This window comes from Strigops habroptila, chromosome 12 (genome assembly GCF_004027225.2).
Source record: "Strigops habroptila isolate Jane chromosome 12, bStrHab1.2.pri, whole genome shotgun sequence".
Lineage (NCBI taxonomy): Eukaryota > Metazoa > Chordata > Aves > Psittaciformes > Psittacidae > Strigops > Strigops habroptila.
Window position 1 is genome coordinate 6,937,658 of NC_044288.2, and position 25,166 is coordinate 6,962,823.

Consider the following 25,166-nt stretch of genomic DNA (forward strand, 5'->3'; position numbering starts at 1 on the left):
TATCTAATCTATCAATCCTATCTAATTTATGATCTATTTAATCTATCTACCCATATACCCACCTACCTATCCACATACCCACCGCTCCCTCCCTCCCTCCCCACATACACACCCCATAACCCCAGCTGCCCCCAGCTTTGGCTCTGAACCTCTCTGCCCATTCGGGCAGCTCTGACGCAGTGGAAGACGATGAGAAACGCTGCTGGAATAAGGAGTGCTGCTCTGGAACAGACAACACCCACAGCTGGTGATTGCTTCTGAAAGCAGCACGTAAATTACTTGGGCTTTTAACTATTTTGTTTCAAAAATATTCCTTCAAATACATAGCCTCAAAAAGCAGCCTCATCAAGCCCAATTCCAGGAGAATCACTTAGATACCATTTTAAAACCTCAGGAAAACACTTCTGTGTTGGCTGAATCTTTACACTCCTGGTTGTACCTCAGCAGCAGACCCCAGCACCCAATTGTCTGTGATTTGACATGAACTGGGTTAAGAACCAACTCCAGGACGGGGGTACAGGCACAGGATGTGTCCCCAGAGCTGCTGCTGGCCCCGTGGGGGTGACACCAGGCCGGAACATGCAGCCAGGACCTGCTCAGCAAACACAAACCACTCAGCAGCCAGTGCACATCACCTTTTATTCAAAAGCTGTAAAAAGCAGCTCTAAACCGTTTCTGAGTTTGGCTTTGGCAGACAGAGACGCATCCAAACCCACACTGGCAACAAGCAACAAGAGTGGCCCAGGGGAAACAGGGCTCACCCTCGGGAAAGCTGGAGCACTTCTAGCAGAGCCAAGCGGCTGGAAGTGCTCCTGCGGAGGAAGAGCAGTCTATGAGGTGAGGAAGGATGAGCTCTGCCATTGCTTGAACCCTTCCTGCTGCTTTTCCAACGAAGGCTCACCTTTTGGGCACTGGAGAGTCCCTGAAAGCGTGATGAGACGGGGCTGTTCCACTGCAGACATCCCACCAAGCCAAGGGACAGCACAAAGGGAGGTCTAAGGATGATTTTATATCTGGCAAGGGAAGATCTAAGCACTCCCCAGGAGGCACAGCACAGGCTATCAGTTTGGCTGTCCCACCCTGCAGCATGGCCCCAGAACCAGGCTCCAGTTTGGCGTGGAGGCATCTACTGCCATCGAGTGGGGACAAGGAATCGAAGCTGGGAGGGTCCTGGAAGGGCTCAGGGCTCCTTGGAAAGCTGCCCTGGGAAAACAGCTTGGTCACATCGCAGAGGAGAGCTCCCCGCCCTCAGCTGAGGCATCACAGCATGCGAGTCACGACCATGGTGAGGAAGTCCTCGTAGCTCAGGCACACGTTGCCCACCAGCCCCGTGTCCTTCTCGCGGAAGGCATCGGTCGTGCTCTGGAGCTGCATGCAGATCTGGATGAAGCGGTCCAGCTGGATGCTGGGGTTGGGCGATCGCTGGGCATAGCGGGCCAGCAGCAGCTGGCTGAACTGGGGGCTCAGGTTATAGCCCATCTGGGAGAAAGCTGGGAGCAAGAAACACTTGGATTAAACCTTCCTGATGGAAGGGAGCGTGACTGTGCCCTGCCTGCCCCATGCTGGCACACACCCCATCTCCCACCGCCCCACGGCCTCCCTTCCAGCAGCGGGTGTGTGCAGGCAGGGCTTTCCCAAGGGAGAAACCAAACCAAGGCACGAATTCCAGACATTCTTCCCCTCCATCAGACACACACACCCAAAAGCTCCTCCCAGAAAACAGGCTTTAGCCGCATGCCATTTGAGGGGGCATTTTGGGTTTCCTTAAGGAAGGAAGTTTGTGCCGCAACCCTGCTGCAGCTCCTTGTCTCCGGTCCTGTGGGAAGGCTCAGTGCCAGCTCTGCCATAGCTGGTTCAGCCAGCCCAGGATGCTCCTTGCTCCACGGCTGCATGGGAGGCACCGCAGGAGCTCAGGTTCACCCAGCCCTGCTGCACACACAGCACCAGGAGGAGACACTGCTCTGGAAATAAATGCTAGCAGAGGCAGATATTGGTGTCAGCAAGGGTCAGGTTGGTGTCTCTGCCTCTCACCAACCTTGCTGAAGCTCACTGAAGCTGATGGAGCCCGACTGGTCCCTGTCGTACTGCTGGAAGAGGCTCTTCCACTGCTGGATGAAGCGCAGCAGGGCTGAGAAGCCGTACACATCGATGCGCCCTGACCTGGTCCTGTCGAACATGTCTGAGGAGGAAGGAGCAGAGAGGAGGAGCAGGACAGTGAGCAGTGGAGCAAGGATACGCTGCAGAAACTCCCAGGGAGCTCAGGATCTCTGCATGGCTCCCAGCACCCAGCTCTAGCCGCAGAAGCTGGGATCAACCAGCACCCAATAGGCTGGTATGAAATGGCACCAAACCCCAATGCCAGGGCATATAGGGTGATGGGGTGACTCTGAGTCAATACCGGAGCTTTCGCTCTCTTTCTCCTGGTTCCCTGGGAGCTGGGGCTAACGCAGAGCTGGACTCCCTTTCCCAAGCAGCATTCTGAGGCCCTGACTTGTGTCCCCCACTAAAAGGGTGCTCAGAACTGCCTGATTTGCCCAGCTCTTGCTCCAGAGAGCGCTTACAGACCAGCTGCCCAGGTAAGTGACACCCAGAGACAGGGGAATACGGCCTGGGCTGGGCTTCACCCTGACAGCAACTCAACCCAAACGGATCAACACAAGAAGCAGCAGGAAGGCAGGGAAAGCCCAGACTCACTTATCATCAGCAGGCAGGTCTCATCATTGAACGCTGACCAGTTGGAGTTGACCAGCGCCTGCTTCAGCTCCTTCACGGAGATGTACCCGCTGTGATCAGCGTCCACCGCCTGGAACCAGGAGAAGGCCTCCGGGTCCACACCCGGGGGGGCACCCCCTGCATGGGGAGAGGCCATCAGCGGCTCCCGCCTCCCCTCAGAGCGACCACTGCCTGCTCCACCCCGGCGGTGCTCACAGAGCACGGGGCCGCTCAGCGCTTTGCGAAGCCAGATGAGCCCGGGGGAACGCGTGGGCCGGGCCCGGGCTGGGCACGAAGCGCCTGGCGGCTGAGGAGGGGACACACAGCAGGCCCGTGGCGCGGCTGGGGCCATGAACCTGGACACTGATGTGCGGCCGTAAGGTTTTCTGGGGGGTGCTCAGGGCTGGAGCCTCCTCGGCACCTTCTGCTCATCCTAACACACCGACCCGGGCCTCAGCTCCCACCCGTGGGGCGAACCGAGCCGAGCCGGCTGGGAGGCACCGAGCCGGCCGCTCCCGGCATCGGGCTGGGGAACGCCCCGACCCCCGCAGGGCCACCCAGGGGCTCGGTACCGACCGCGGGACGTTCCCCTGAGCCCCGCAGCCGCACTCACCTCCGGGAGCCGCCCCTCCGTAGGGGCCGGGCTGCGGCCCGCAGCCAGGCGGTCCGTAGGGTGCCCCCGGCGGGGGCTGTCCGTACGGAGCCCCGGGGGCCGGGGGCGGCCCGCTGCCGTACGGAGCCCCGGGGTAGGGCCCGGCCGGGGGCGCGCCGGGGGCCGGTCCTGCGCCGGGGAAGCCCTGGGGAGGGGACAGAGCCCGGTTGTGCGGCGGGTCCCGGGCCCCGCACTGCCGCTCGCCGCGCCCCGCGCCCCCCGCCCCCCGCCCCGGCCCCGGCCCCGGCCCCGGCCCCCTCCGCGCGCCCGGCCCCGGCGCGGCCCCACCTGCCCCGGGTACGCCGCCATCGCACGGCATCCGCTGCCCCCGCCAGGCCACGCCCCCCACTCTGTGGTCACGGGCAGCGCGCACGCCCATTGGTCTCGCAGTGGCCCCGCCCCTCCCGGGGAAGGGCGGGCGAGCTGGGCGGGGCGGGAGGAAGGGCAGAGGTGGAGGCACCTTAAGGCGGCAATGGCCCCTGGGAGGGATGAGGTGGGGCCCAGCGCGCCCTCCGGGTCATGCGCGGAGCATGGCTGGGATCCAGCCGGGACGGGACCCGGGGTCAGCACAGGGACAGGGGCAGGATCAGCCTGGGAAGGGGGCTGGGATCCCCCTGGGAACAGGACTGGGATCTCCCCAGGAGCTGGTCTGGGATTCCCCCAGATCACGACTGGGAGCCCCTGGGATCAGTGCTGGGACCTCCCCGTGAGCTGGTCTGGGATTGCCCCTGAGGCAGGGCTGGGATCCCCAGCACCGGGGCTGGGATCCCCCCAGGATCCTTCCCATCAGAGGAGTCTGGGGGGCACCGTGCGCCCAGCTGGGGCGGCCTTAGTACCGAGTGCTGGGCCGGGGCTCCAGGGCTGGGCAGAGCACCCCTTGGGCACAGGGATGGGGACGGCGATGTGGCGGATGCAGGAGGCAGGAGGCACCAGCACGGGTGTATTTGACCAGGCAGGATCCAGCCGCCCTCCCGATCCCAACGGAGCTGGACAACGTCCGCCCCCTGCCCCCCGCGGGACAGGCACAGCCCCGGCACAGCGGGGAAACAATATTAACAGCAAAGGCGGGGGACGGGGGACACGGGGGGACCCTCAGCCGAAAGGGCCCTTGACGTTCTTGGGCTGGAAGAGGGGCTGCTCCATGGGCAAGGCCCCCATGCACTCCGCCGGGCTGCAGTGCCCCGTCTTGCCCGGCTGCCCTGTGGCACCAGGTGGGCCAGGGATGCCGGGGATGCCCTGCTGCCCCACGGGGCCGGGGGGGCCCATCTTCCCATAGCCTGGTGGCCCTTGGGGACCTGGAAGAGAGAAAGAGGGAGGTGGCAGGGTGTGGGATGGGTGCAAGCCCCACCACGGGGCTGGTAGGCACAAGGAGGGAAGGGGGTTACCTGGGGGTCCCGGGGGGCCGCTGTCCCCCATCAGCCCCACACCCTTCTCTCCTTTCTCTCCTTTGGCGCCCGGCTCACCTGGAGGACATGTGGATGGAGAAGGTGAGACCCCGGCACAGGAGTGACAGCGCAGTGATGGGGGACACGGGGAGCAGCACCTACCCCGCATGCCTGGAACTCCCTGCCGCCCCTCCCTGCCGATCTGCCCCGGCATCCCTGGGGAGCCGGGTGGTCCCGGCCGGCCGGGCAGCCCGTCCTTCCCCGGGGGACCGGGTCTCCCCGGGGATGCCACCATCTCCACCGGGAAGTGCAGCCGGGAAGTGTAATACGCCATCCGCTCTGCGGGAAGAGGCGGCTGCGCTCAGCACCGGTGGGGACAAAGCGATGCTGAGGGGTGACCGGCCCTCGCCCCCACCACCCCGTTACCATCAAACATCTTGTTGAGCTCCTGCCGGATGAACCTCTTGATCTCGTCGTAATTCACCATGTCTCCCTGGGGGGACACACGTGAGGGGACGCTGCCACCGGCACCGCAGGGGACAGGGTCCTGTCCCCCTATAGCGCGGCCGCTGCTCCTCACCATCATCCCCGGCGGTCCTGGCAGCCCGGGGCTGCCCGCGGGGCCCGGTGAGCCCGGGGGACCCCTCTCTCCTGCAGGTCCCCGTGGCCCCACGAGCCCCATGGAGCCGCTTTTCCCTGGCCCCCCCGGCATGCCGGCTCTGCCCTTCTCCCCGGGGTAGCCTCGCTCGCCGGGAGATCCAGCTTCACCCTGGGAACAGAGGGTGAGCACTGGCACCCCCAGCCCTGAGAGGGATGTGGGGTGCTGGGATGGGCACGGCCAGGCTCTGCCCTCACCTTCTGCCCAGCCGGTCCTGCGGTGCCAGGTTTTCCTGGGGGGCCCTGGGGAGACACAGAGGAGCAGGGTGGCAGCGATGTCCCCAGCACGGGCAGGCCAGAGGCTGCCACCATCCAGCTCCAGGTCCCAGCGGGCAGGAGAGCCGGGAGCCCACACTCCTACCTCTTTACCCACAGGTCCATCTGGTCCCTGCTCCCCCTGTGGAACCAAAGCGGGACGGTGTGAGGTGGTGACAGGCGCGGTGCTGTCCTGCAGGTCCCCTCCACACCGGGGTGCAGGGCTCTGTGCCCTCCCCGTGCCCACTGCACTCACCGGTGGCCCTGGGTGGCCGGGGGGTCCTGGCTGTCCTGGCATCCCGGGCAGGCCTCGCTCCCCCGCAGAGCCACGCTCGCCCTTCAGCCCCTGCAGGGAGGCAGGAGGAGAGAGCCAGGAGCATCCACAGGGATGGGGGTCCCCACAGCTGCTCCCATGGCACCCGCGCAGCCCCACATCCCACAGGCATCACTCACCACTCCAGCGAGGCCAGCGGGACCCGGCTGCCCCGGGGTGCCGGGGGGTCCCTGGGGGCAGAGGGAGGGGTGTCAGCTTGGAGGGACCATGGCAACATCCCCACTCCATGTGCCAGAGGGAGATCCCACCATGCTCCCCACCATGGGCACCATCCCGCTGTGCCAGGGAGAGCAGGTCCAACTTACAATGAGCCCCGGGGGTCCCTGCCGGCCTTGGGGTCCCATGGGTCCAGGCTCACCCTGAGGAAGGCAGGGTGATGAGGGGGGATGCGGGGCCCATCCAGCTCAGGGCACACAGCACCCGTTCCCTTGCTCACCTCCGCTCCCGGCCGGCCCGTGCTCCCCGGGGGACCAGGTTGGCCACAGTCACCCTGGAAAGAGCAAGGGACACCGTGGGCAGTGCAACGTGTGTGGAGACCCCAGCCCAGGACTGAGGTCCCTGGGGCTGTCGCCACTGAGTGTCCCCCAGTGCCACCACCTCTCACCTTTGGTCCCGGGAGACCCGGGTGCCCCGTCTTCCCCTTGAAGCCCTGGAGAGAGAAAAGAGCTGGGGGCGGTCCCCGTCCTGCAGCACCAGGCTGGGGGGATGCCCACCCATATGCCCACCCATCCCCTTGGGATCAGCATGCCCAGACGCACACGCTGGGACACCCGGTTGTGGCTGCAGGGACATGCCAGGCACCAAGCACCACGGGGGGGTGACAAGGGTGGTTGTCACTCACCGGAGGACCCATCATCCCTGGTGGCCCAGGGGGGCCGGGGTCACCCTGGAGAGAAAGAGACACGGGTTCTGGGTGTCCTGCGGGGGTGAGGGGTGGCTGTCCCCTCACCCCCAGACCGCAGTGGATCCCGCCGCCTCACCCGCAGCCCTGGCTTGCCATCCTTGCCGTCCAGTCCTTCCAAGCCAGCGGGGCCCTGTGGGGACAAGGTGAGGGTGTCTGGGGGTGGTTTGCACTGAGGGGCTCTGGGGGTCCCCGAGGGACCAGCTCTGAGCACCCCAGGCCATGGGAATGGGTCCAGGCAGCGGTGCTCCCCAACAGCACCATGATACCGGTGGTCCTGCCCCCCCATGGGGGGGTCTTACCTGGATGCCCGGGGGTCCGGGAGGCCCGGGGGGCCCTGGCATCCCCGTGGGGCCACGAATGCCCTCACTGCCCTGCAAGAGCCACAGGAGGTCAGAGGGACAGCCGGGGATGGGCACGAGAGCAGGGACCAACCTGGCCACCAGCCCCAGGGATGAGCAGTGCCACCACGCAGCCACGTCCCGGTGGCACTGCTCGGTGACACTCAGCACTCACCTTCTCGGCTGCAGGTCCCGGTGGCCCGGCTGGACCAACCTTCCCTGGGAAGCCAGGGGGTCCCTAAAGAGAAGAGGGGTGTTGAGTGAGGAGACAGCCCAGCCCCACACAGCACTGACTCCAAACTCAGTGCAATGGCCTTGCTCAGGGGCTGCCCTCTGCGCTTTATCCCATGGGATGTGCCCGTGTCCCCTGGGTGGAACCCTCCATCCCATCCCGGCCCCGTGGGGACACACAGCCCGGGACACGTGCTGTGCTGGAGCATCGCTACTGCTGCCCCTTTGGGATGTACTCACCGGTGGTCCCGGGAAGCCAGGCTGGCCCTGGAAACCCTGCGGAGACACAAGGGCTGAGCAGGACCCCGACAGCCGCATCCTGCCCTGCGGGGGCCCCGGGGGTGCTCACCTGCTCCCCCTTCTCACCAGCGCTGCCCGGGAGCCCGCGCTCGCCCCTCGGCCCCTGCGGAAGAAGGGGGTGAGGTGGGTGAGGAGCATCTCGCTGCACCCACAGCCCCCCCCCGCCCCATTGCTCCCTCAGCCCCCCGGCAGCCCGTCAGAGTGGGGACCTACCGCTGGCCCTATGGGGCCGGGGAGACCGTCCAAGCCGGGGGGTCCCTGGGAAGGGGAGGAACAGGCTGGATGGTGCGGCTGGAAGGATCTCAGCCCTGGTGCCCACAGCGAGGGGGGCGCCTGGGAGAGCCCCAGCCCCGGAGCACAGCCCCAGGCGACTCACCAGCTCCCCTTTCTCCCCAGGGGGCCCCACGTAGCCACGCTCGCCTTTGATGCCCTAGGGAAGGAAGGAGATGAAGGCTCCACGCAGGAGAAGGGATGGGCTGGGACATGGGCCATGGATGGGAGTTGGGGGGACGGATGGGGTATGGGTTGGGGAAACATGGGCACAGACGTGGGATGCACAGGGCACAGATAGGACATGGGTGGGGTGAACAGAGAGGAACTGGGAATGTGTGGGACAGGGGATGGATGGGGCAGGGATGAGCCCTGCAGGGACATGGTGCTCATTGCCCACTGGGGTCCCTGCCCCAGCTGCATCAGGGGAACTCAGCGGGCACCAGGGAGGGACATGGGGACACAGGAGGTGGCAGGGGCTGCCTGGCCCCCGCAGTACTCACAGGGAGGCCGGGAGGACCCGTCGCACCCGGGTAGCCAGGCTGCCCTGGAGGTCCCTGTGCAGGAGGAGGACGATGCTGAGCCACCTGCGGTGCCCCAGCCAGGTGCCCAAAGCCCTCCAGGCACCAGTGTCCCCACGTCCCCTCTGCCCACAGCACTCACCGGCTCCCCTTTGGCTCCAGCAAGCCCGACAGGGCCACGTTCCCCCTGGAGACCCTTGGGAGGGAGAAGAGAGGAGCTGCAGGGGGGCTCCTGCAGCCCCTGCCCCAGCTGCACCCGCGGCACAGCCGGGGACGAGGACCTGGGCACAGCCCCTGGGGCCTGTGAACTGCACCAGCCCCAGGCAGGGCCTGCTGGGCACCATGTGCCCTGGGCTCAGCACCCAAGGGTGGCCGGGGACACCCAGACATGGGCCACTGCTGTGGGCAGCACCCACGGGCAGCCCTGGAGCCACGGACAGCTCAGCCCATGAGGTGCCAGCTCCCAGCACCCCAGCCACAGACCAGGACACGCTCCAGACCACAGCTCCAGCCTGGTTCCCAGGCACGGGTGACATGGGCTCCGCGCCATGGGAGCACTGAATGGGTTAGTGGGGTGATGTGGTGGTGGAGGCTGCACAGGACACACTGGCACACCGCAGAGCGACGACCCACACAGACCCACAGAGACCAACAGAGACCCACAGAGACCGTGGTGTTACAGGGACATTAGTGGACGAAAGGACAGGAGCAGGACACAACCGGCACGAAGAGCCACCGGCACAGCCCCACTGCCACCTCGTGCTAGGAGGGAGCACAGGGGGAGCAGGAGGATGAGGATGGAGGTGAGGATGGAGGTAAGGATCGAGATGAGATGGAGATGAAGATCAAGATGGAGATGAGGATCGAGGTGGAGATCAAGATCAAGATGGAGATCAAGATGAAGATGGAGATGGTGGTGGAGGCTGGCTGCCAGCAGGTCCCTGGCACACTTGACAGCAGCCTGGGGACTGCTGCTGTCCCCAGCACACGCAGGTCCCACGGCGATGAAAGGCCCCAGCACAGGGCACCGGGAAGATCATTCCCGGGTCTGCCGAGACCTCCTGCATAGGGATGGAGGAGATGAGAATGGGAAGATGGAGATGGGGGGGAAGGTGGGGGGCAGCTGGGCTGCGGCTGCTCCCGGGGGCACGGGGACACGGGACACAGCCAAACCAAGCGGCAGCAAGAGGCACAGAGCAGAGCCGTGCTGGGTCCTTACGGGCAGTCCGGGTGCGCCAGGCGTTCCAGGAAAACCTGGAGGGCCCTGAGGGGAGAAACAGGGAGGTCACAGCCTGGAAATGGCACCCAGAGCCTGGGATGTGCCCCGGGGGTGCTGCAGAGTGGCTGGGCACGGGCTGGTTTGGCCTCAGCCTCCCACCAAGCCGGGCTCCTGCTCTGTCTCCAGGCTGGCAGCACTTCCACCTCCATCTCCAGCCTCAGTGGGAGCAGCCACGTTGTGCTGCACCTCTTGGCCATGGCCCTGGCCCTCTGCCCATCACCACTGCCTCGGGGCAGGGCGCCAGAACCCCCCTTGTGAACTGCAGTGGGGGGGTCCAAGTCCCTCAGGACCATACCATGATGTCCACAGAGCCTGGCAGCCCCCCCACCCCGGGCAGCGTTTACTTACAATGGGCCCGGGTGGCCCTGGGGGTCCCCGAAGTCCTGGTGAGCCCTGGGGAGAGACGGGTGCATTAGATGTGACCACAGCGGGGACAGGGACCGGCTCTGAGGGGCACTGAGAGACCCCAGCAGGGCTGGGCTGTTGGGCCCCGGTGTGGATGTGGATGCGCACGTACCTGCTCTCCCCTCTCGCCAGGGATACCCGGAGCGCCCGGCAGCCCGGGGTCACCCGCGCAGTGTGGGTCAGGGCTGTCACCCTGCAGGGAGCGGGGATGCATCAGGAGCCGGGGCTGGGTCTCACTCCAGCCCATGGCTGAGCCCTGCCAAGCCCCGTCAGAGCCCCCCGAAGCAGCCTCTGCTCCCCAGAGCCCCGGCTGATCCCGCGACAGGGATATGGTGCCGGGTCCAGCCCTGCAGCAGCAGCAGCGGCAGCGGGGCAGCAGCTCAGCCCCAGGGCAGGGAGAGGGTGCTGGGCAGCGCGGATCACTCACCCGAGCCTCCTCCGCTCTCGGGAACTGCGCAAAGCACTGCAAGAAAACCCCGGAGTCACCCGGGCATCCCCTGCAGGGAGGCACTGGAGGAGCCGCGGGGCACAGAGCCCCGCATCCCGCACCCTTTGGGGCAGGACAAGCCCATCGGCCTCCCCAGGGCCCCATTGGGGTGGCAGGAGCTGTGCATGGCAGCAGGACCAGCAGGACCAGCGTGCCCAGAGCTTGCCAAGCCGCTTTGCAGTGCTGCTGTGTGAGCCGGGGCAGCGTCTCTGCGCTTCACCCCAGCAGCACCAGGGGCTTTGGGCACCGGGATCCCCGCGGTCTGGACAAACACTCACCTGGGCACAGGTCTCGCTGCCGGGGGCGCCCGGCATCCCCCCGGGGCCCTGCTCGCCCTTGGCACCGCCGGGCACTTCGAAGGCTGCCTGCAGCTGCGCGCAGTCCCCACACAGTGTCTGGGGGGAACATGGAGGGTCAGGGGCACCCCGAGGTGCTGGAGTCCCCCGGGCACGACCCACACTCTCACCTTCAGCACCTCGATGTTCCTCTCTGCCATGATGGCCAGCGGTCCCTGGAAGAGATGCAGGAGGGATGGGGCTGGTCCCTGTGCTGCAGGAGCAGGACGGATGGATGCAGGGGCACAGCTGGTACCTACCAGGTCTCCAGCTGGCCCAGGCAATCCCGGCAAACCGTTGTGTCCTGGCATTCCCTAAAGCCAAGGAGAGAGCTTCACCATTTAACCCCTGTGCTAAAAGCTGGGCACGATCAGTCCCTGCTCCCCTGCCGCTGCTCCCATCTCCCAGCACTCACCTGGCGGCCCGGGGCACCAGGGGGGCCGGGGGGACCGGGAGCTCCGGGAGGACCCTGCAACACCCAAGACACAAACAGAGAGAGAGGTGGGGAGGAGGTGGTGGGGATGGGGGGCTCAGCACAGCGGGGGCAGCACCCACCTGCGGACCCGGCTGCGGCTGCCAGGTCATCCCGGTCCATAGGCCTGGGGCTCCCTGGGGCAGAGGGAAAGGGAAGAGGAGTCAGAGGGGGTGAAGCAGAGCTGGGGGTGCCCATGAGTGCTCACGGTGCTTACCGGCATCCCGGCATAGCTGGGGTCCTGACGCGGGCTGGGGGGGCAGGAGCATTCCCCAGGGTCTCCCTGCAGAGAGGGGAGGTGAGGGCAGGGAAGGTGACAGGGAGGCACAAGGTGACGTGGGGGTACAGCCTGACCCCGACCCCAACTCACCTTCTCGCCCCGGGCACCCTTCTCTCCCTGCGAGGAGGAAAGCCGCAGATGTGCATTAGCGAGTGGCCCCTGGACCCCCCCCGTGTCCCCCTCCATGGCTCAGCATCCACCTGTGCCCAGCACGTACCGGCAGCCCACTGGACCCGGGTGCCCCGGGGAGCCCCTGCTGCCCTTCGGGGCCCTGTGAGGAAGAGGATGGTGAGGAAGCTCTGGGCTCAGGTGTGGCGGATTACAGCCAGGGATGCACAGCGATGCCCACCCAGGACTTACCGGTGGCCCTGTGACACTGGTCCCTGCTGGCCCAGGGGGTCCCGCAGCACCTTTGGGCCCCGGAGATCCCTGCAGAGGAAGGACAGCAGGAGTGGGGGGCAGTGGAGAGAGAGGGAGGGTGGGGGGATGCTCCCTTACCTTGGCACCTTTCTCTGCCGCCATTCCTGGGGGTCCCTGTGGTCCGGGGGGGCCCTGGGGGCAGGAAAGGGTTTTAGGTGCCCCCAGCAGCCCCAGCCAGCCCCTGCCCACCCAGAGAGCTGCAGTGACAGCATCATCCCCAGGGGGCTGGTGCTGCAGGGGTGTGATCCCCATTCCTGCAGGGATTAGGGGGCTGGCAGCTGCCCTTATCCCACGGCCGGGCAGCCCGAAGTCATAGAATCATGGAATGATTTGGGTTGAAGGGACCTTAAAGCTCATTCAGTTCCAACCCCCTGCCCTGGGCAGGGACACCTTCCAGTAGAGCAGGTTGCTCCAAGCCCCTGTGTCCAACCTGGCCTTGAACACTGCCAGGGACGGGGCAGCCAAAATGCTACTTACGGGTGTCCCGGGTGGTCCCATGCTCCCGGGCTCTCCCTGGGAAAACCAGAGTGTGTGAGAGCTGGCAGAGCCACATGGCATGGCACGGCACGGCACTGCACGGCACAGCATGGCACAGCACAGCATGGCACAGCACGGCACAGGCACATACCTGTGGCCCCGGCTGGCCGATGCCCCGCGGTCCTGGCTCGCCCTATGGAGACAGAGGGGCAGTGAGCAGCCCCTGGCCCCCCATGCCCGGCCCCCCACGGTCCCACTCACCTGCAGCCCCTTCAGCCCCACGGGGCCCTGGACCCCCGGCAGTCCTGGCTTCCCCTACAACACACCAGCGTCACCGCAGGGCACGGTGCCACCTGCGGGCACCCCCTGCCATGGGGACGGGGCACTCACGGCTCTGCCTGGCTGGCCGATGCCCGGGGGGCCCTGGTCCCCTTTGGGCCCGGGTTTTCCTGGGATGCCAACCACATCCCCATGTGGAGCAGGACCAGGCTCACAAGCATCTCCCTGCAGAGGAGGGAGCACAGGAGGGAAGGTTGGGATGGGTGACACCCCGGTGACGGGACGCAGGTCCCCACACAAGAGCAGGGTCTCACCTTCTCGCCTTTGGGGCCGGCTGGACCCCTGATACCGGGCTCACCCGACAGCCCCGGCACACCAGCCATGCCCGGGGTGCCCGGGTCCCCAGGGCTGCCTGCGTCCCCCTGCCAGAGAGAGGGGACAAGGCTGGCACAGGGCATGGGGGGGCACACAGCACTCCCCCAGCCCCACAGCTGGGGGGGTCACAGCCACCCCTGCCACCGCCAGCCCCACAGGAGCCCCATCCCTAGCACCACTCACCTTCTGCCCCTTCTGCCCAGCATCACCGGGTCTGCCCTGGGGAAACAGAGCAATGGCTCAGGCTGGAGCATCCCCCAAAGGGGTACCCGCGAGGGGGTCACTCACCGCTCTGCCGGGGGGACCACCCTGGCCCCTCTCCCCCGGCGGTCCCGGCACCGCCAACACTGTGGCAGCCCCTTCGAGGGCCTGTGGCATGGGAGGGCACTGCCCACACGGCTCCCCCTGCGGAGGGGACATCCCGGTTGGCTGGAGCGTGGCTTTGGGGGCCGGCGCTTTGGGAAGGCAGCTCACAGCCCCTCACCACTGTCCCCGTCTCAGGGCTGTGCCATGCAATGAGCTGCACAGGTCTCAGCTGGGGGAGGTTTCAGCGGGGTCCCCATCTCAGGACTCACCTTCTCTCCTTTGAGCCCCCGCACACCCGGATCGCCCTTGTCTCCCGGGAGACCCTGCATGGAGAAGCCGCAGTGGAGGTGACACTACAGCCCCCAGCACCCAGCTCCTGCACCCCTGCGTCCCAGCACCCACTCACCGGTGTGCCTGTGGGTCCCCGCTGGCCACCGTCCCCCTGGAAGACAGCAGGGTCATGGTCAGACCCAGAGGAAGCTAAACTGCCCCATCCCCATGGGGTGATGTGGCCATTCCCACTCCCTAGGGGGGTGCAGCAAGGAGGGTGGGTTTGGGGGTCACTCACCTTCTCACCCTTGATGCCAGCCAGCCTGGGGAGCCCTGCTTCGCCCTGTCCAACACCCCACGTAGTTACACACCCAGCCCCAGGGTGCCCCTCGGGCACAGGAGAGGGGGGCTCAGCCCCACGTACTCACCACTGGGTCACCCTGTAGCCCCTCGGTGGGTGCCCGCAGCAGCGCGGCGAGGACACGGTCATCGCAGGACAGGCAGGAGTCCCCCTGCGAGGACAGGGAGGGGACACGGCTCAGGGCACCCGCCAAGCTGGGGGGTGGGATGCAGGGACGGACACTCACCTTCTCCCCTTTCATCCCTTGGATGCCGGGATCTCCCTGGGAAGGAAACACAGGAGCTGGTCCGGTGCTGCCAGCAGGGCCTGGATGGTGCTCAGAATCCCCCCCCTGCTCTGGCTGGGGATGAGCCACCCACTGGCTCTATGTCACCTACCCTGTCTCCTTTGGGTCCTGCGGGCCCAGGTCTGTCCTGGGGAGGCGGAAACAAAGAGGGAACATGAGGGATGCTGAGGGAGCCCCTGCTCTGCCCCGCGACCCCCGGGTTCAGACTCACCGAGACACCGTCCCTGCCGGGCGCTCCGGGGGCTCCCCTGGGTCCCGGTTTGCCGGGCAGCCCCATGGCACCGAGCATCCCCTCGGGGACAGTGGGACACACCTCGCACGGCTCGCCCTGCCCGTGGAGACAGTGAGACACAGCCCCGGGGTGCCCCGAGCAGCCCTGGGCCCAGGGAATGGGCTCTGCGGTGGGGCTGTGCCAGCAGGGTCTGCCCGTGCCCATCACCGTGCTAGCCTGCTGCTGCACCCACCTTGTCTCCTTTCGGCCCCAGGATGCCGGGAGGACCCTGTGGGATGAAGGCAGGGAATGAGGCTGCTTTGGCAGCCCCCAGGCCAAGGTTTGCCCTGGCAATGCAACCAGCACCCCCCAGTCCCTGCCACCAGCTATGGCACGGGATGATCCCAGCTCCACATGAGGCCACCGGCTCTCCCAAACTCCCCTCCATGCCTGGGCTCACATCCCATCACTGCTCCGGCCAAGCAACCCTGACCCCAAGCCAAGAAACCCGTCCCTGACCCTGGGCTTTGGCTCCAGGCTCACGGTACTCACGGGCATCCCAGGAGATCCTCCGGGTCCGGGGGTTCCCGAGCTGCCCTGGAGCCAGAGGCAGGAGAGCCCGAGCTCAGCAAGGGAGAGAGCTGCAGCCCTGGCACCCCCAGCAGCCCTGGGCTACCCCTCACCCCGGAGGGGTCCTGCCCCCAAGACAAGACTTGGGCCACCTGGCTGGGGCTTGCCTGGTCGGCAGCACCATGGGCCAGCACTGGCTCAGCTGCTTGGATCCGGCTCCAGCCGGGAATCCCCGGCACAGCCCATGGCCGTGCCAAGGGCAGCCAGCACCTCCTTTCCTCCCAGCTCACCTTTTCTCCCTTTGGACCTGGGGGGCCACCAGGGTCTCCCTACAATGGAGAGAGGAAGGTGTTAGTCTGGGTGCCCCACTGCAGAGCCTGCTCCCATGGCAATGCAGCCACTGTGTGCCAAGCCGGGAATGCCGCAGCCCCACGGCACAGGCTCCTTACCGGCTTCCCTGGAAAGCCGATCCCAGGAGAGCCTGGCTTCCCCGGGGGCCCTGGCTCACCGGCCAGCCCCTCGGGTCCCACCAGCCCCGGGTCACCCTGGAAGGCAGAGGGGGTGTCAGTGCTGGGGATGCCCCTGGGTGCCATGGCTCCCACCCATTCACCCCCAAACCCCAGCTCTTACCTTCTGCCCCTTGGGTCCCACCACACAAATCTCTCCAGGCCGGCCCTGCCAGGGGGGAGCAGGGTGTGGGCGCTCCACACGTGCAGTGCCAGCAGGGAGGGTGGGCCAGCAGCAGGCCCCCCTGCCTGGGGGGAGCTCCAGGGGATGCCCAGGGACCACCCAGCACTACTCACATCACGCCCCGGGCGCCCCGGCTTGCCCTGTAGTCCCCCGTCGCCCTTCTCACCCTTCTGGCCCTGCAGGACACACAGATGTCACTAACGCCACTCCCCAGGTTGCCCCCAGCAGGTCCTGGAGCCTCCAACAGCATCCCAGGACCCATGGGGCTGCTGCCCCTGCCACAATGCTGGGACCTGCAGATGCACTGGACTCACCTTCTGCCCATCAGTGCCGGCTGTCCCCGGTATTCCCTGCATGGGAACAGCAGGGAAAAGTGGGTGCCCACGGATGGGCTTATGCAGGGCTTCCCTCCTGCTCCTTTCACCCCACCAGCACCCACGGAGCTGTCTGCTCAGGGCTGCACCCCCACACCCCAACCCAGGGTACACAAGAGACATGGAGGGGATGCACCCCACACTGCAGCCCCATCCATAGAGCATCACTTACCACATCTCCACGCTGCCCCTTCTCGCCCCGCGGCCCCTCGGCGCACTGGGGAGGATGAGGAGGAAGGAGTGGGGTGAGGGTGCGCAGCACCCTGGGGGGGTGCACAGAGGACTGGGGGGGTCTCACCTGCAGGGGGCCGCCGGGGTGGGTGCGCACGCAGTCAGCGCCCTGAGGAAGGGGAGAGCAGCTCAGGGGCTCTGCCTGCACCAGCCATGGCCAGGGGTGGGGAACGATGGGGGCAGGAGCAGTGGGACCCCCATCTGCTGCCCCACAGCAGAGGGGTCCCTGCCTGGGACACTCACACGCTCGCCTTTCTCCCCCTTGCTGCCAGTGGTGCCGGGCAGACCACGCTCACCCTTCCCACCCTGCAAGAGATGGGAGATGTGGGCAATGAGGCAGGGCGCGGGTGTCCCCATGTTCACGCATGTGCCCACAGCTCCCGGGCAGGGATGCTCCAGGCACAGCCGAAGGTCCGTGTGGCCACATTCCTGCTGGAGCCGGACTCTGTGTGTGCTGGGGGGGAACAAACTTACCTTTGGACCTGCAGGGCCAAGCGTGGCCTAGGGAGAAAGGAGAAAGATGCCCTACAGTGCCCTGAGCCCCTCCAAAGAGCATCAGGAGAGAGCCCCATCCCTGCCATGGTCACCATCCTCCCCACACCCTGTCCCCAAGTGCCACCCCAGAAGCCCCATGGAGCATGGGGGTCCCAAACACCCACCATCCCCCCCCACCATCATCCCCACGCCTCCAGCCAGAGGTTGCCATAGGAATGGAGCCACATCTGGAAGGCATCAGAGACTTTCTCTTCCCTGCAGCCAGATGTTGATGGGCTCCAGGCCAGGAGGAGCTGTGGGTCGTGGGGGGCTGACACCCCCAAACCAGCACCCCGATGGCTGTTCCCATCCCCAGCTCAGCCCAGCCTGGCCCTGGCCGTCCCCAGGTCAGGGTCCCGCTCTCCCACCAGCAGGACCGGTGCTGCCCGGTGGCACACTCACGTTTGCTGAGGCCATTTGTGACGAGCAGGGTGGGCACTGGAAGAGACGGGGATGGTGGCTTGTGCCAGCTCCACACACTACCCACAGCACCCACAGCCCTGCAGCACCTACAGCCTTGCAGCACCCACAGCTTCACAGGCTCCTGCACCCCAGCCAGGACCAGCCCCACACCTCACCCCTCACTGAGTGTCCCCCAGTATCGGTGGGGGACCCTGTCACCCAGCAGAGCAGTGACATGGAGAAGGCGGCAGGAAGAAAAGCCAGGCAGGCTCACAGACCTCATGGCCCCAGGCCCCCCAGTCCATGCTGCTGGGCCTGATCTACACCCCAGGGGTCCCTGGCAGGGTCCCACATGGGGATGCAGCAGCCGCGGGGGGATGAGACCACGCAGGGATGGGACATGGGGTGCACTGGAGATGCTTCCCAGCTCTGGCAGCACTCCCGAGACACTCGGAGGGAACAAAAAGGCCCTTGGCTGCGGCTGGGATCGCTCCAACAGCAGCAGCGAGTAAGTGGGGCCTCAATTCCTGCTCGGGGGAGCAGAGCAGCCGCTTCTGCAGGCACCCTGCAGCTCTGGCAGCAGCAGCAGCAAGGTCCCAAATGCAACGGGAACAGACCCAGCCTGGGGCATGGATGGGCTCCTGGCTTGGCACCAGCATCAGTGGGCAGAAGTGGGGCAGAGCCAGCTATGCCGGCACCAGGAACTCTCCCACCTCCCCTCACCTTCTCTTTGTGATCTCCCTTTGGGCCAGTCCTCCCTGAGGTCCTCAATGGCTCCTGTGGAGAGAGAAGAGCACCCATGGGTGCTACCTGCCTGGGCACCCCTGGGTTATCCTGCCTGGGCACCCACGGGTGAGCCCTGGCTCGGGCTGAGCCCCCATACGGCAGAGCAGGAGCACCCCGAGCCGCGCTGCGGGGGATGCGGGAGCTCACCGCGCCCAGCGGCTCCTCCATGCAGAAGCAGCGGGTGTACACGCGGCCCTCGGGCTGCGGCGACATCTCGATCAGGTTGCTGCTCTGCATCAGCTCCGCTTGCCGACGGGTCTTGGGTGCTTCTGGGAGGCACTGCTGGGAGAAAGAGGGGTGCTGGGGGGTGCTGGGGTGAGAGCCGGGAGCACCCCGTGCAGTTCAGGAGGGGGATGCATCCAGCACCATGCCCCACGCTGGCCATGGGGGCAGGCGTCAAAAGCCACCCCTGGCCTGGCGGAGAGCCGCATCCACGACCACCACAAGTAGGTGAGCTCTGCCCTCACCATGCCTCAGTTTCTCTATGGGGAAAACCTCCTGTTAGGCAACGGCGGGGCTGGCTGGGTCCGGGGGGACTCACCCCACTGGCTGAGATCTCGCAGCACCCCTCCTGCTTGGCCAGCTCGGCGTCGCAGTAGATCTGAGCTTGCTGGAGGTCGAACTGCAGCGGGACAGGGCGGGAGGTGAGGGGCAGGTGGGAGGGGTGCTGCAGCCACCCGGCCCCCGGCACTCACCCGCACTGAGGTGCCGCGCGTGGCGTCCAGCCCCAGCAAGGCATTGCCCTCCGCGGCCAGCGCCCGCCGCGCTGCCAGCGGCTTGGAGGAGATGGAGGCGCAGTCGAGGTGCACGGAGATGGCGCGGCTCTGCACCGCCACCACCACCTTGTGCCACGACCCGTCGAACAGGGACGCCACGGCCTTCCCGGTGAACACAGCGCTGACAAACGTGGATCCTGGAGCCCTGGCTTGAAATTCCAGGCTCTTCTCGGGGCCGTGCACAGCCAGGGAGAGCTGGGCACAGAGGGGACAACGCCGCGCTCAGGAGTGGCTTCCGGCTGTCCCCTCACCGCTGGCACGGCCCATGGCCCCGGGGCTCTACCTGGGGGTAGCCCTGCCGGTCAGTGATCTGGAAGAGGTACCAGTGCTCCCCGGTGCTGTTCTTCTTCAGCAGCAAGGTGAGGACGAGGGTGAAGGTGTGGGGCAGCCCTCGGGGGAACACCTTCCTGCAGGGACCAGTGTCAGGGGTGGCCAGACCCTGCACCGTGCTCCAGTGCTGGTGGCGGCACCGGCCCCAACACCCCAACCCCTGCAGCACCCACCAGCACCACCCCAAAGCCACTGTCTCCACCTCACAGCCCTTCCTGGGATCCGTGCACTTATCACCACAGTATCCAGTTTTGTCCCTGACCCCCAAGGCTCCATGGGATGGATGCTCCCATGGCAGGGAGCATGGGAACCATTCCCAGTGGGATGTGCCCAGCTCGCCCGCAGCCTGCTCAGCCCTGGAAACATTTGCTCCAGGCTCCGTTCTGCTCCCACCTTGGCTCCACACCAGCGGTTTTCCAAGCCACTGCTCTGGGGCTGGACCAAAGCTTAGGGAACAGGCCAGACCCACCGGGCCCTTCTGCTCTCCATGGGGCACCAAGGAGCAGGGCTGGGGTGGGCACCAAGGAGCACCCATGGGTACCCCTCTGGAGCTTGTGACCTGGCTGCTGGGGCCACCTCCATGCTGAGCATGCCCCAGGGCTGGCTGTAGGCGGTTGCAGGCACCCAGCCAAGGGCAACACCAGTCTGGAGCATCCACCATCCCGAAGCCATCTAAGGACTTGGCTGCCCAGGTCAGGAGCCAAGGCTGGGACTCCATCGCCCTCAGGAGAGCCCCATGCCAGGCACGGCATTGTGCCAGCCCCGGGGCTATGTGGGGACATGCAGGAGGAGGCAAACCACAGCAGCTTCCTCCAGGAACAGCTCCTGAGGACATGGACCTGCTCCCACCTCACCACACTGCAGCATCCGTGCCAGCCCGGCGGCGAGCACAGCCTCGGGCATGGCCGGGAGCGGGTCTGTGTGCGCCTCCCCCAGCATCCCCACAGCCCCAGCAGCGCCTGCTTGGAGCTCAGCAGCATTTTGAGCTTGTCTAGACCCTGTCGAGCGTCTGCCAAGCCGAGGAGAACAGCCACGGAGCAGCCACAGTGCTGCAGTTGCGTAATGGCTGGCCACAGCCCAGCCCCACCGCTGCAGCCCACGAGTTACTCTCTAGGAGGAAGGTGACTCGGGCATCTCTGCATCCCCCCGGTGCCATGGAGCTGCCTGGCACCTCCATCGTGAGCTAAAGGCAAAGCCTAAGAGCTTCACCCATCCCTAAAACACAGGGACGGAGCCCGCGGATGCTTTGGCCACTGCAGACCCGCGCCTTGTGCCACCTGCACTCACTGTGTCGGTTGCACCAGCGGCACGGCGCCCAGGCGCAGCACCAGCAGCCCCCGTGCCTGACGGACCTTCTTGATGGAGGAGATCTTGAGCAGGTCGAACCTTTTAATCAGGTTAAAACCTACAGGACAAGAGCAGAGGAGGTGAGAGCTGGCCCTGGCACAGGCGCTGAGGGTTGATGGTCTCCAGGTAGGGTGCGGACCCCATCCCTGTGGAGTCAGGGCTGGCAGGGACCCCACCTGCAGAGCAAGAGGGGCTTTTCCTTACCCGTTATATTCTCATACTTGTCCCCAACCAGATCCTCATCCCAGAGCTGTGGGCACAGCTCCCCTGCAAGGCAAATCCATGCATGACCGCAGTGTCCCCAGGGCACAGGGCTGCTGTACAAGCAGGGTTGGACTGTGCAGAGCTCCCCAAGCCCAAATGGGTCTGGGGGTTGCCAGGAGCTTGCCCCAGCCCACCGAGGCCGCTGGCAGCTGTGGAGCAGCACAGCTCCAACAAACACCACAGCCTCTTGCCCACCAGGAGCAAAGCTCAGGGCTGGCAGGGGCAGGTGGGGAGCTCAGAGCTGGCCCTGCCCCTCCACAGCAAGTTCACCAGGTGAAGCAAATGCTGTTCCCAGTCACCGCGTGTTTTGCCTCCAAACCAGTGCCATGGCTGGAATTGGTATCAGGAGACTCAGACAGGTGACACGGACACCCAAGGTGGGGAGATGGCAGCCGGAGATGGCAGCCAGAGCAGGCCTTTTTCTGCCATCCTGGTGACACCCTCAGACCCAGTGGCCCTAGGGACACGATGAGGGCTCTGAGCTGCAGGGAATGCTGCGCCAGTGGCGGTCCCGGGGATGCAACTGCGCTGATGTATTATTGCTTTAGCAGCATCAATCCACCTCCACTGGTTGCTACCAGATGTTGGGAGGTGCGAGACAGAGAAGGGAACAAGCGGGTACCGACAAAGGAATTTGTTTTTGTGTCTCCGTGCTCACCAGCCCTGGAGCAGGTTTGGCCCCCGATGATGGATTCACTCGCCTCTTCCCAGCCCTCAGCCATTCCCAAGGGGCAGCTGTGGCCCCAACAGCCCCAGGTTCACCTCCACCTCTGTCTGAGGCGCCTCCCCTTGCTGACCCCTGGCTCGCATAGGGCCAGCAGCAGTGCAGGGAGGTGCCTGTCGCCCCCCGGACCCTGACATGGCAGTGGCTCCCGACCAGCCCCGCAGCACGTGTCATGTGGTGGCTGGGGTGAGCTCCCTCCCGCCAGTGATGAGATCATCCACAGCGGGGCAGGGGGTGGAAAGAGAACATAAATCACCCCAGAGTGACTGCTTTGGAGCCTCTCCCCGCCCCAGCGCTGCCCCTTCCCTAATGAAGGGCTGGGAGCCAGAAGAACACGCCGGGTGCTGGTGCTGGCTGCGGTGCCCCTTGCATGGGCAAAGGACCCCGGATGAGCCACTGCTCCACCCCACAACGACTGATGCAACCACGGCTTCGCTGCCAGTGGCTCCTCCCCACCATCCGCCTGGAGCTTACCCCGAGCCACGGCCAGCCCCACACTGTGACCCACACACAGTGGCCTCCATGGGCTCAGTCATCGTCCCGCTGTCCCCAGCTCCACGTGGATAGCACTGAGCCCTCCACCGTTGGCATGGACCATGGCCAAACCTCTTCCCACCTCGCAGCCGGAAGCCAAACCCCCCTCGGGAGCTCAGTGCATCTTCACTGCTGCCCAGTGGTGCTGGCTCACCTACAGAGCAGCCCCGGACAGCGCTGCTTTCGTTGCCAGCTGGCACCAGGCACCCAGTGGCCGGACCATGGCCAAACCCCTTCTTCCCTCCATAAGCATGCGGCATTCCCAGTACTCAGCTGTGTCAGGGGTGATAGAGGGCTATCCCCAGGCTGGCTCCCCATGTCAGGGCTCTCCCTGGCCTCCTGCCTGCACAGGATGCTGAGCAAAGCCCCACAGCCCGGTGGCGGCACACAGCAAGGAGCTGATGTCCACAGCCACTGGTCTGGCCACCAGCATGCCCTTGTGTGCGGTCCTGGCATGGTTCATGGTGTCGCCTGGGCACCGCTGCCCTGTGATCCCTCTTTCTCCCCAGGCACAGGCAAGGAGCAGGACAGGATGCTCCCATGCGGACCCCAAGCCCTCACTCACAGTGCTCCTACCTTCTGCCGGTGGCAGCTCCTTCCCCTCGCAGGCACTGATGAGCCCCATGAGCACGAGGGCCCAGAGACCCCTCATGGTGCCCAGGGCAGTGGCTCGGGGTGATGCGGCTGCCTGAGAGGGAGAGAGATGTGGCAGCAGTGGGGCAGGCACGTGGTGGGCACCAACACTGCCAGCAGAGCCACCAGCACTGAGAGGATGCTGACCATGGCTCAGGCAGGTTTTGGGGGGGTCAGCGTGGCCCCCATGCACTGCTGGATCCCCCATCTGCTCCACACCCAGCCCAAGCACACAGGGTAAGCCCCAGCATCCCGGCATTCATGGGCTCAGTCCAACCCCAGCACCCGGATTTACTCCGAACATCTGGAAACACAGAGGCTGAGGTGCCCTAGAGCAGAACCGGTGCCTCCTGCAGGGACCCCCCCGGGAGGGTCTCGCTCCCTCCTGATCACATGTGGATCCCCGCTTGGCCCAGACCCTGCAAGTCACGCCGACCTGGCTCCCTCCTGCCTGCTTCCTGCCACGAGGCAAGGCCGGGCTGCAGGAGCCGGCGCTGGGACACACCGGCCACGCTCAGCTCCACTCAGCACGGCAAGAGCGTGACCGGCATCCCTGCGCCTTCATCCCAGCCACAGCAACCGAGGACCCTTATCACCGGCAGCCCTGCCTCTGCCTTGCCTGCTCTGTCGCACCCCCAGCTCTTCTGCACCTCTGCCCTGAACATCCTGCATCTCCCGGCTCCCCTCTGCTGCGTCTGGCACTGCTTGTGCCCACCCTGCTGCCCTTGAACCCATCCTGCTCCCCCTGCACTCACCCATGCCCCCATCCCGCTCCCGCCGCCCCCCAGCTGCTCCCCGCCGCCCCCCGTCTTTCCAACCCTCGCACCCTCCGCACCGGCGGGTCCCCCCGGTCCCGGTTCCAGCCCCGGCCCGCCCCGGGGCGGTGATTAATGACGATAATTAACGGGGAACCCCCAGTTCCGCGCCCGCCCGACGGCGGGTCCGCGCTCTGCCCCGCTGCCCGTGCCCGGGGCTCACCTGGCGGGGCCGGGGCTGCCCGGGGCGGGAGCGGGTCCGGCCGGTCGGGGCGGTGGGAGCGCCGCGGGACACCGGGAGCTCCGCCGCCTTCCCCGCCTCCCTCCGGGGGGGCCCGGGCCGCCCCCGGCGCTGCCCGCCCTCCGCCTCCCAGCCCGGGGGGGGACCGAGCTGCCGCCCGCCTTCGCATCCCCGCCCTCCTCCTCCTCCTCCTCCTGTAGCGCCTCCCCACCCACCTCCCCCCTCCCTCCCCGGGGCTGGACCCCCGCCCGCAGGACAGGACGCATCCCAAACCCCCTTCCCTGGCTTCCAGCCATGTGGAGCAGCACTTCATTCCCAGGGACCGGAGGGGACCCAGGTCGTGGCACTGAGGATGGCATCGCTGGCCAGAATGGTCACCACTGTGAGGAGGAGGGTGCCCCCCCCAGGGATGCTCCTCCGGTGCTTGGCGGCTTGGGGACAGTCTGCCCCGGAACAAGGTGCTGGGGCTCAGGGTCTCTGCTGCCATCCATCCCACTGGCATCGCTGCTGGCAGCAGGAACGCTGCCTGTGCCCACCAGGGCTCCTCCCTGATCCCCAGCAGCAGAGCCATTGACTCTCCAGAGCTGAACCGGCCTCACTGGGCACTGAATAGTTCCAGCACCCATCCCAGTTCCCACCGGGAGCCAAACAGACGTGCCAGCCCCGAATACTGCTCCAGTGCCCCCAGTGCCCGGCTGCTTGGATCCATGCCAGCATCCCATGCCAAGGCGAGCCAGCCCATCCCGAGCCCCAGCAGGCAGGGAACAGACCCACCCAGGACAGCAACTCACTCACTCAAGTTCGGGTCTGGGGAATGCAAAGCACCCATGGGTGTCCCCATCCCTGAAGGATGCCCGCACAGCACCACAAGGCCGCTGCTCAGCCGCTTTTCCTCCCAGACTGTGATGAATCTATTTACACTGAAGCTTTACAAACGCGTGTGCGGGACGCATCCATCTCAATGAAGGCGCCGCAATTAACAGCTGATATTTATTCAGCCCACAGTAAATAAGCTGTCGCAGGCAAACCAAGCGGCTCCACTCTGCCATTTATAGAGGGCCAGCCCCCAAGGTGCGGTGACAGAGTGCTCCATCTTCCCTCAAGGTGCCTGCTGCAGTAATTAAGGGTAATTAAAGCAAGTGGGGACGAGACAGAATGAAACTTCCGTAATTC

General features: G+C 66.0%; 2 protein-coding genes across 5 annotated transcripts; both read right to left on the reverse strand.

Annotated features, from left to right (window-relative positions):
* Positions 1-620: 620 nt before the first annotated feature.
* On the reverse strand, positions 621-3,774 carry PEF1 (penta-EF-hand domain containing 1). Of its 2 annotated transcripts, XM_030505000.2 has the most exons (5): positions 3,653-3,774; positions 3,326-3,509; positions 2,695-2,850; positions 2,036-2,179; positions 621-1,490 (listed from the first exon to the last, which is right to left on the reverse strand). In XM_030505000.2, exons 1-5 carry the CDS (start codon positions 3,671-3,673, stop codon positions 1,261-1,263), a joined length of 735 nt encoding a protein of 244 aa, XP_030360860.1. In that variant the 5' UTR covers positions 3,674-3,774; the 3' UTR covers positions 621-1,260. The 2 variants fall into 2 exon arrangements, with proteins under 2 accessions (XP_030360860.1, XP_030360859.1); XM_030504999.1 differs by having other exon boundaries at positions 3,326-3,710.
* Positions 3,775-4,289: 515 nt separating this feature from the next.
* COL16A1 (collagen type XVI alpha 1 chain) lies at positions 4,290-24,094 on the reverse strand. Of its 3 annotated transcripts, XM_030504982.1 has the most exons (71): positions 23,976-24,094; positions 22,941-23,052; positions 21,047-21,109; positions 20,783-20,900; positions 19,449-19,572; positions 19,085-19,360; positions 18,931-19,011; positions 18,537-18,668; positions 18,327-18,380; positions 17,604-17,639; positions 17,142-17,168; positions 16,911-16,973; positions 16,735-16,776; positions 16,609-16,653; positions 16,377-16,412; positions 16,176-16,238; positions 16,003-16,047; positions 15,822-15,917; positions 15,663-15,701; positions 15,355-15,399; positions 15,056-15,091; positions 14,803-14,919; positions 14,683-14,718; positions 14,532-14,567; positions 14,373-14,456; positions 14,243-14,287; positions 14,081-14,116; positions 13,944-13,997; positions 13,657-13,773; positions 13,552-13,587; positions 13,308-13,415; positions 13,105-13,218; positions 12,976-13,029; positions 12,866-12,907; positions 12,715-12,750; positions 12,316-12,369; positions 12,178-12,246; positions 12,035-12,088; positions 11,908-11,934; positions 11,755-11,820; positions 11,621-11,674; positions 11,481-11,534; positions 11,326-11,379; positions 11,197-11,241; positions 11,009-11,125; positions 10,671-10,706; positions 10,356-10,436; positions 10,187-10,231; positions 9,779-9,823; positions 8,702-8,755; positions 8,542-8,595; positions 8,145-8,198; positions 7,982-8,026; positions 7,818-7,871; positions 7,709-7,744; positions 7,413-7,475; positions 7,199-7,270; positions 6,976-7,029; positions 6,837-6,881; positions 6,600-6,644; positions 6,432-6,485; positions 6,301-6,354; positions 6,115-6,165; positions 5,918-6,007; positions 5,768-5,803; positions 5,605-5,649; positions 5,330-5,518; positions 5,176-5,242; positions 4,912-5,088; positions 4,750-4,827; positions 4,290-4,659 (listed from the first exon to the last, which is right to left on the reverse strand). In XM_030504982.1, the coding sequence occupies exons 2-71, from the start codon at positions 23,014-23,016 to the stop codon at positions 4,457-4,459; spliced, it is 4,833 nt and encodes a 1,610-aa protein (XP_030360842.1). In that variant the 5' UTR covers positions 23,017-23,052; positions 23,976-24,094; the 3' UTR covers positions 4,290-4,456. The 3 variants fall into 3 exon arrangements, with proteins under 3 accessions (XP_030360842.1, XP_030360844.1, XP_030360843.1); XM_030504984.1 differs by lacking the exon at positions 12,035-12,088; XM_030504983.1 differs by lacking the exon at positions 9,779-9,823.
* Between the last annotated feature and the right edge of the window lie 1,072 nt (positions 24,095-25,166).

Bases quoted from the DNA above. Each gene is read 5' to 3' on its own strand.
- PEF1 (XM_030504999.1), bottom strand. From the start codon at position 3,683: ATGCCGTGCGATGGCGGCGTACCCGGGGCAGGTGGGGCCGCGCCGGGG. The intron at 2,180-2,694 runs GTGAGTCTGGGC...CTTCCTCCTCAG, and splicing joins GACCTGCCTGCTGATGATAA to ACATGTTCGACAGGACCAGG. The intron at 1,491-2,035 runs GTTGGTGAGAGG...TCTTGCTCCCAG, and splicing joins CTTCAGTGAGCTTCAGCAAG to CTTTCTCCCAGATGGGCTAT.
- COL16A1 (XM_030504982.1), bottom strand. From the start codon at position 23,016: ATGAGGGGTCTCTGGGCCCTCGTGCTCATGGGGCTCATCAGTGCCTGC. The intron at 18,669-18,930 runs GTGAGTCCCCCC...TTCTCCCAGCAG, and splicing joins GCGAGATCTCAGCCAGTGGG to TGCCTCCCAGAAGCACCCAA. The intron at 12,908-12,975 runs GTGAGTGGGACC...CTGTCTCCATAG, and splicing joins TGGGGCTGAAGGGGCTGCAG to GGCGAGCCAGGACCGCGGGG.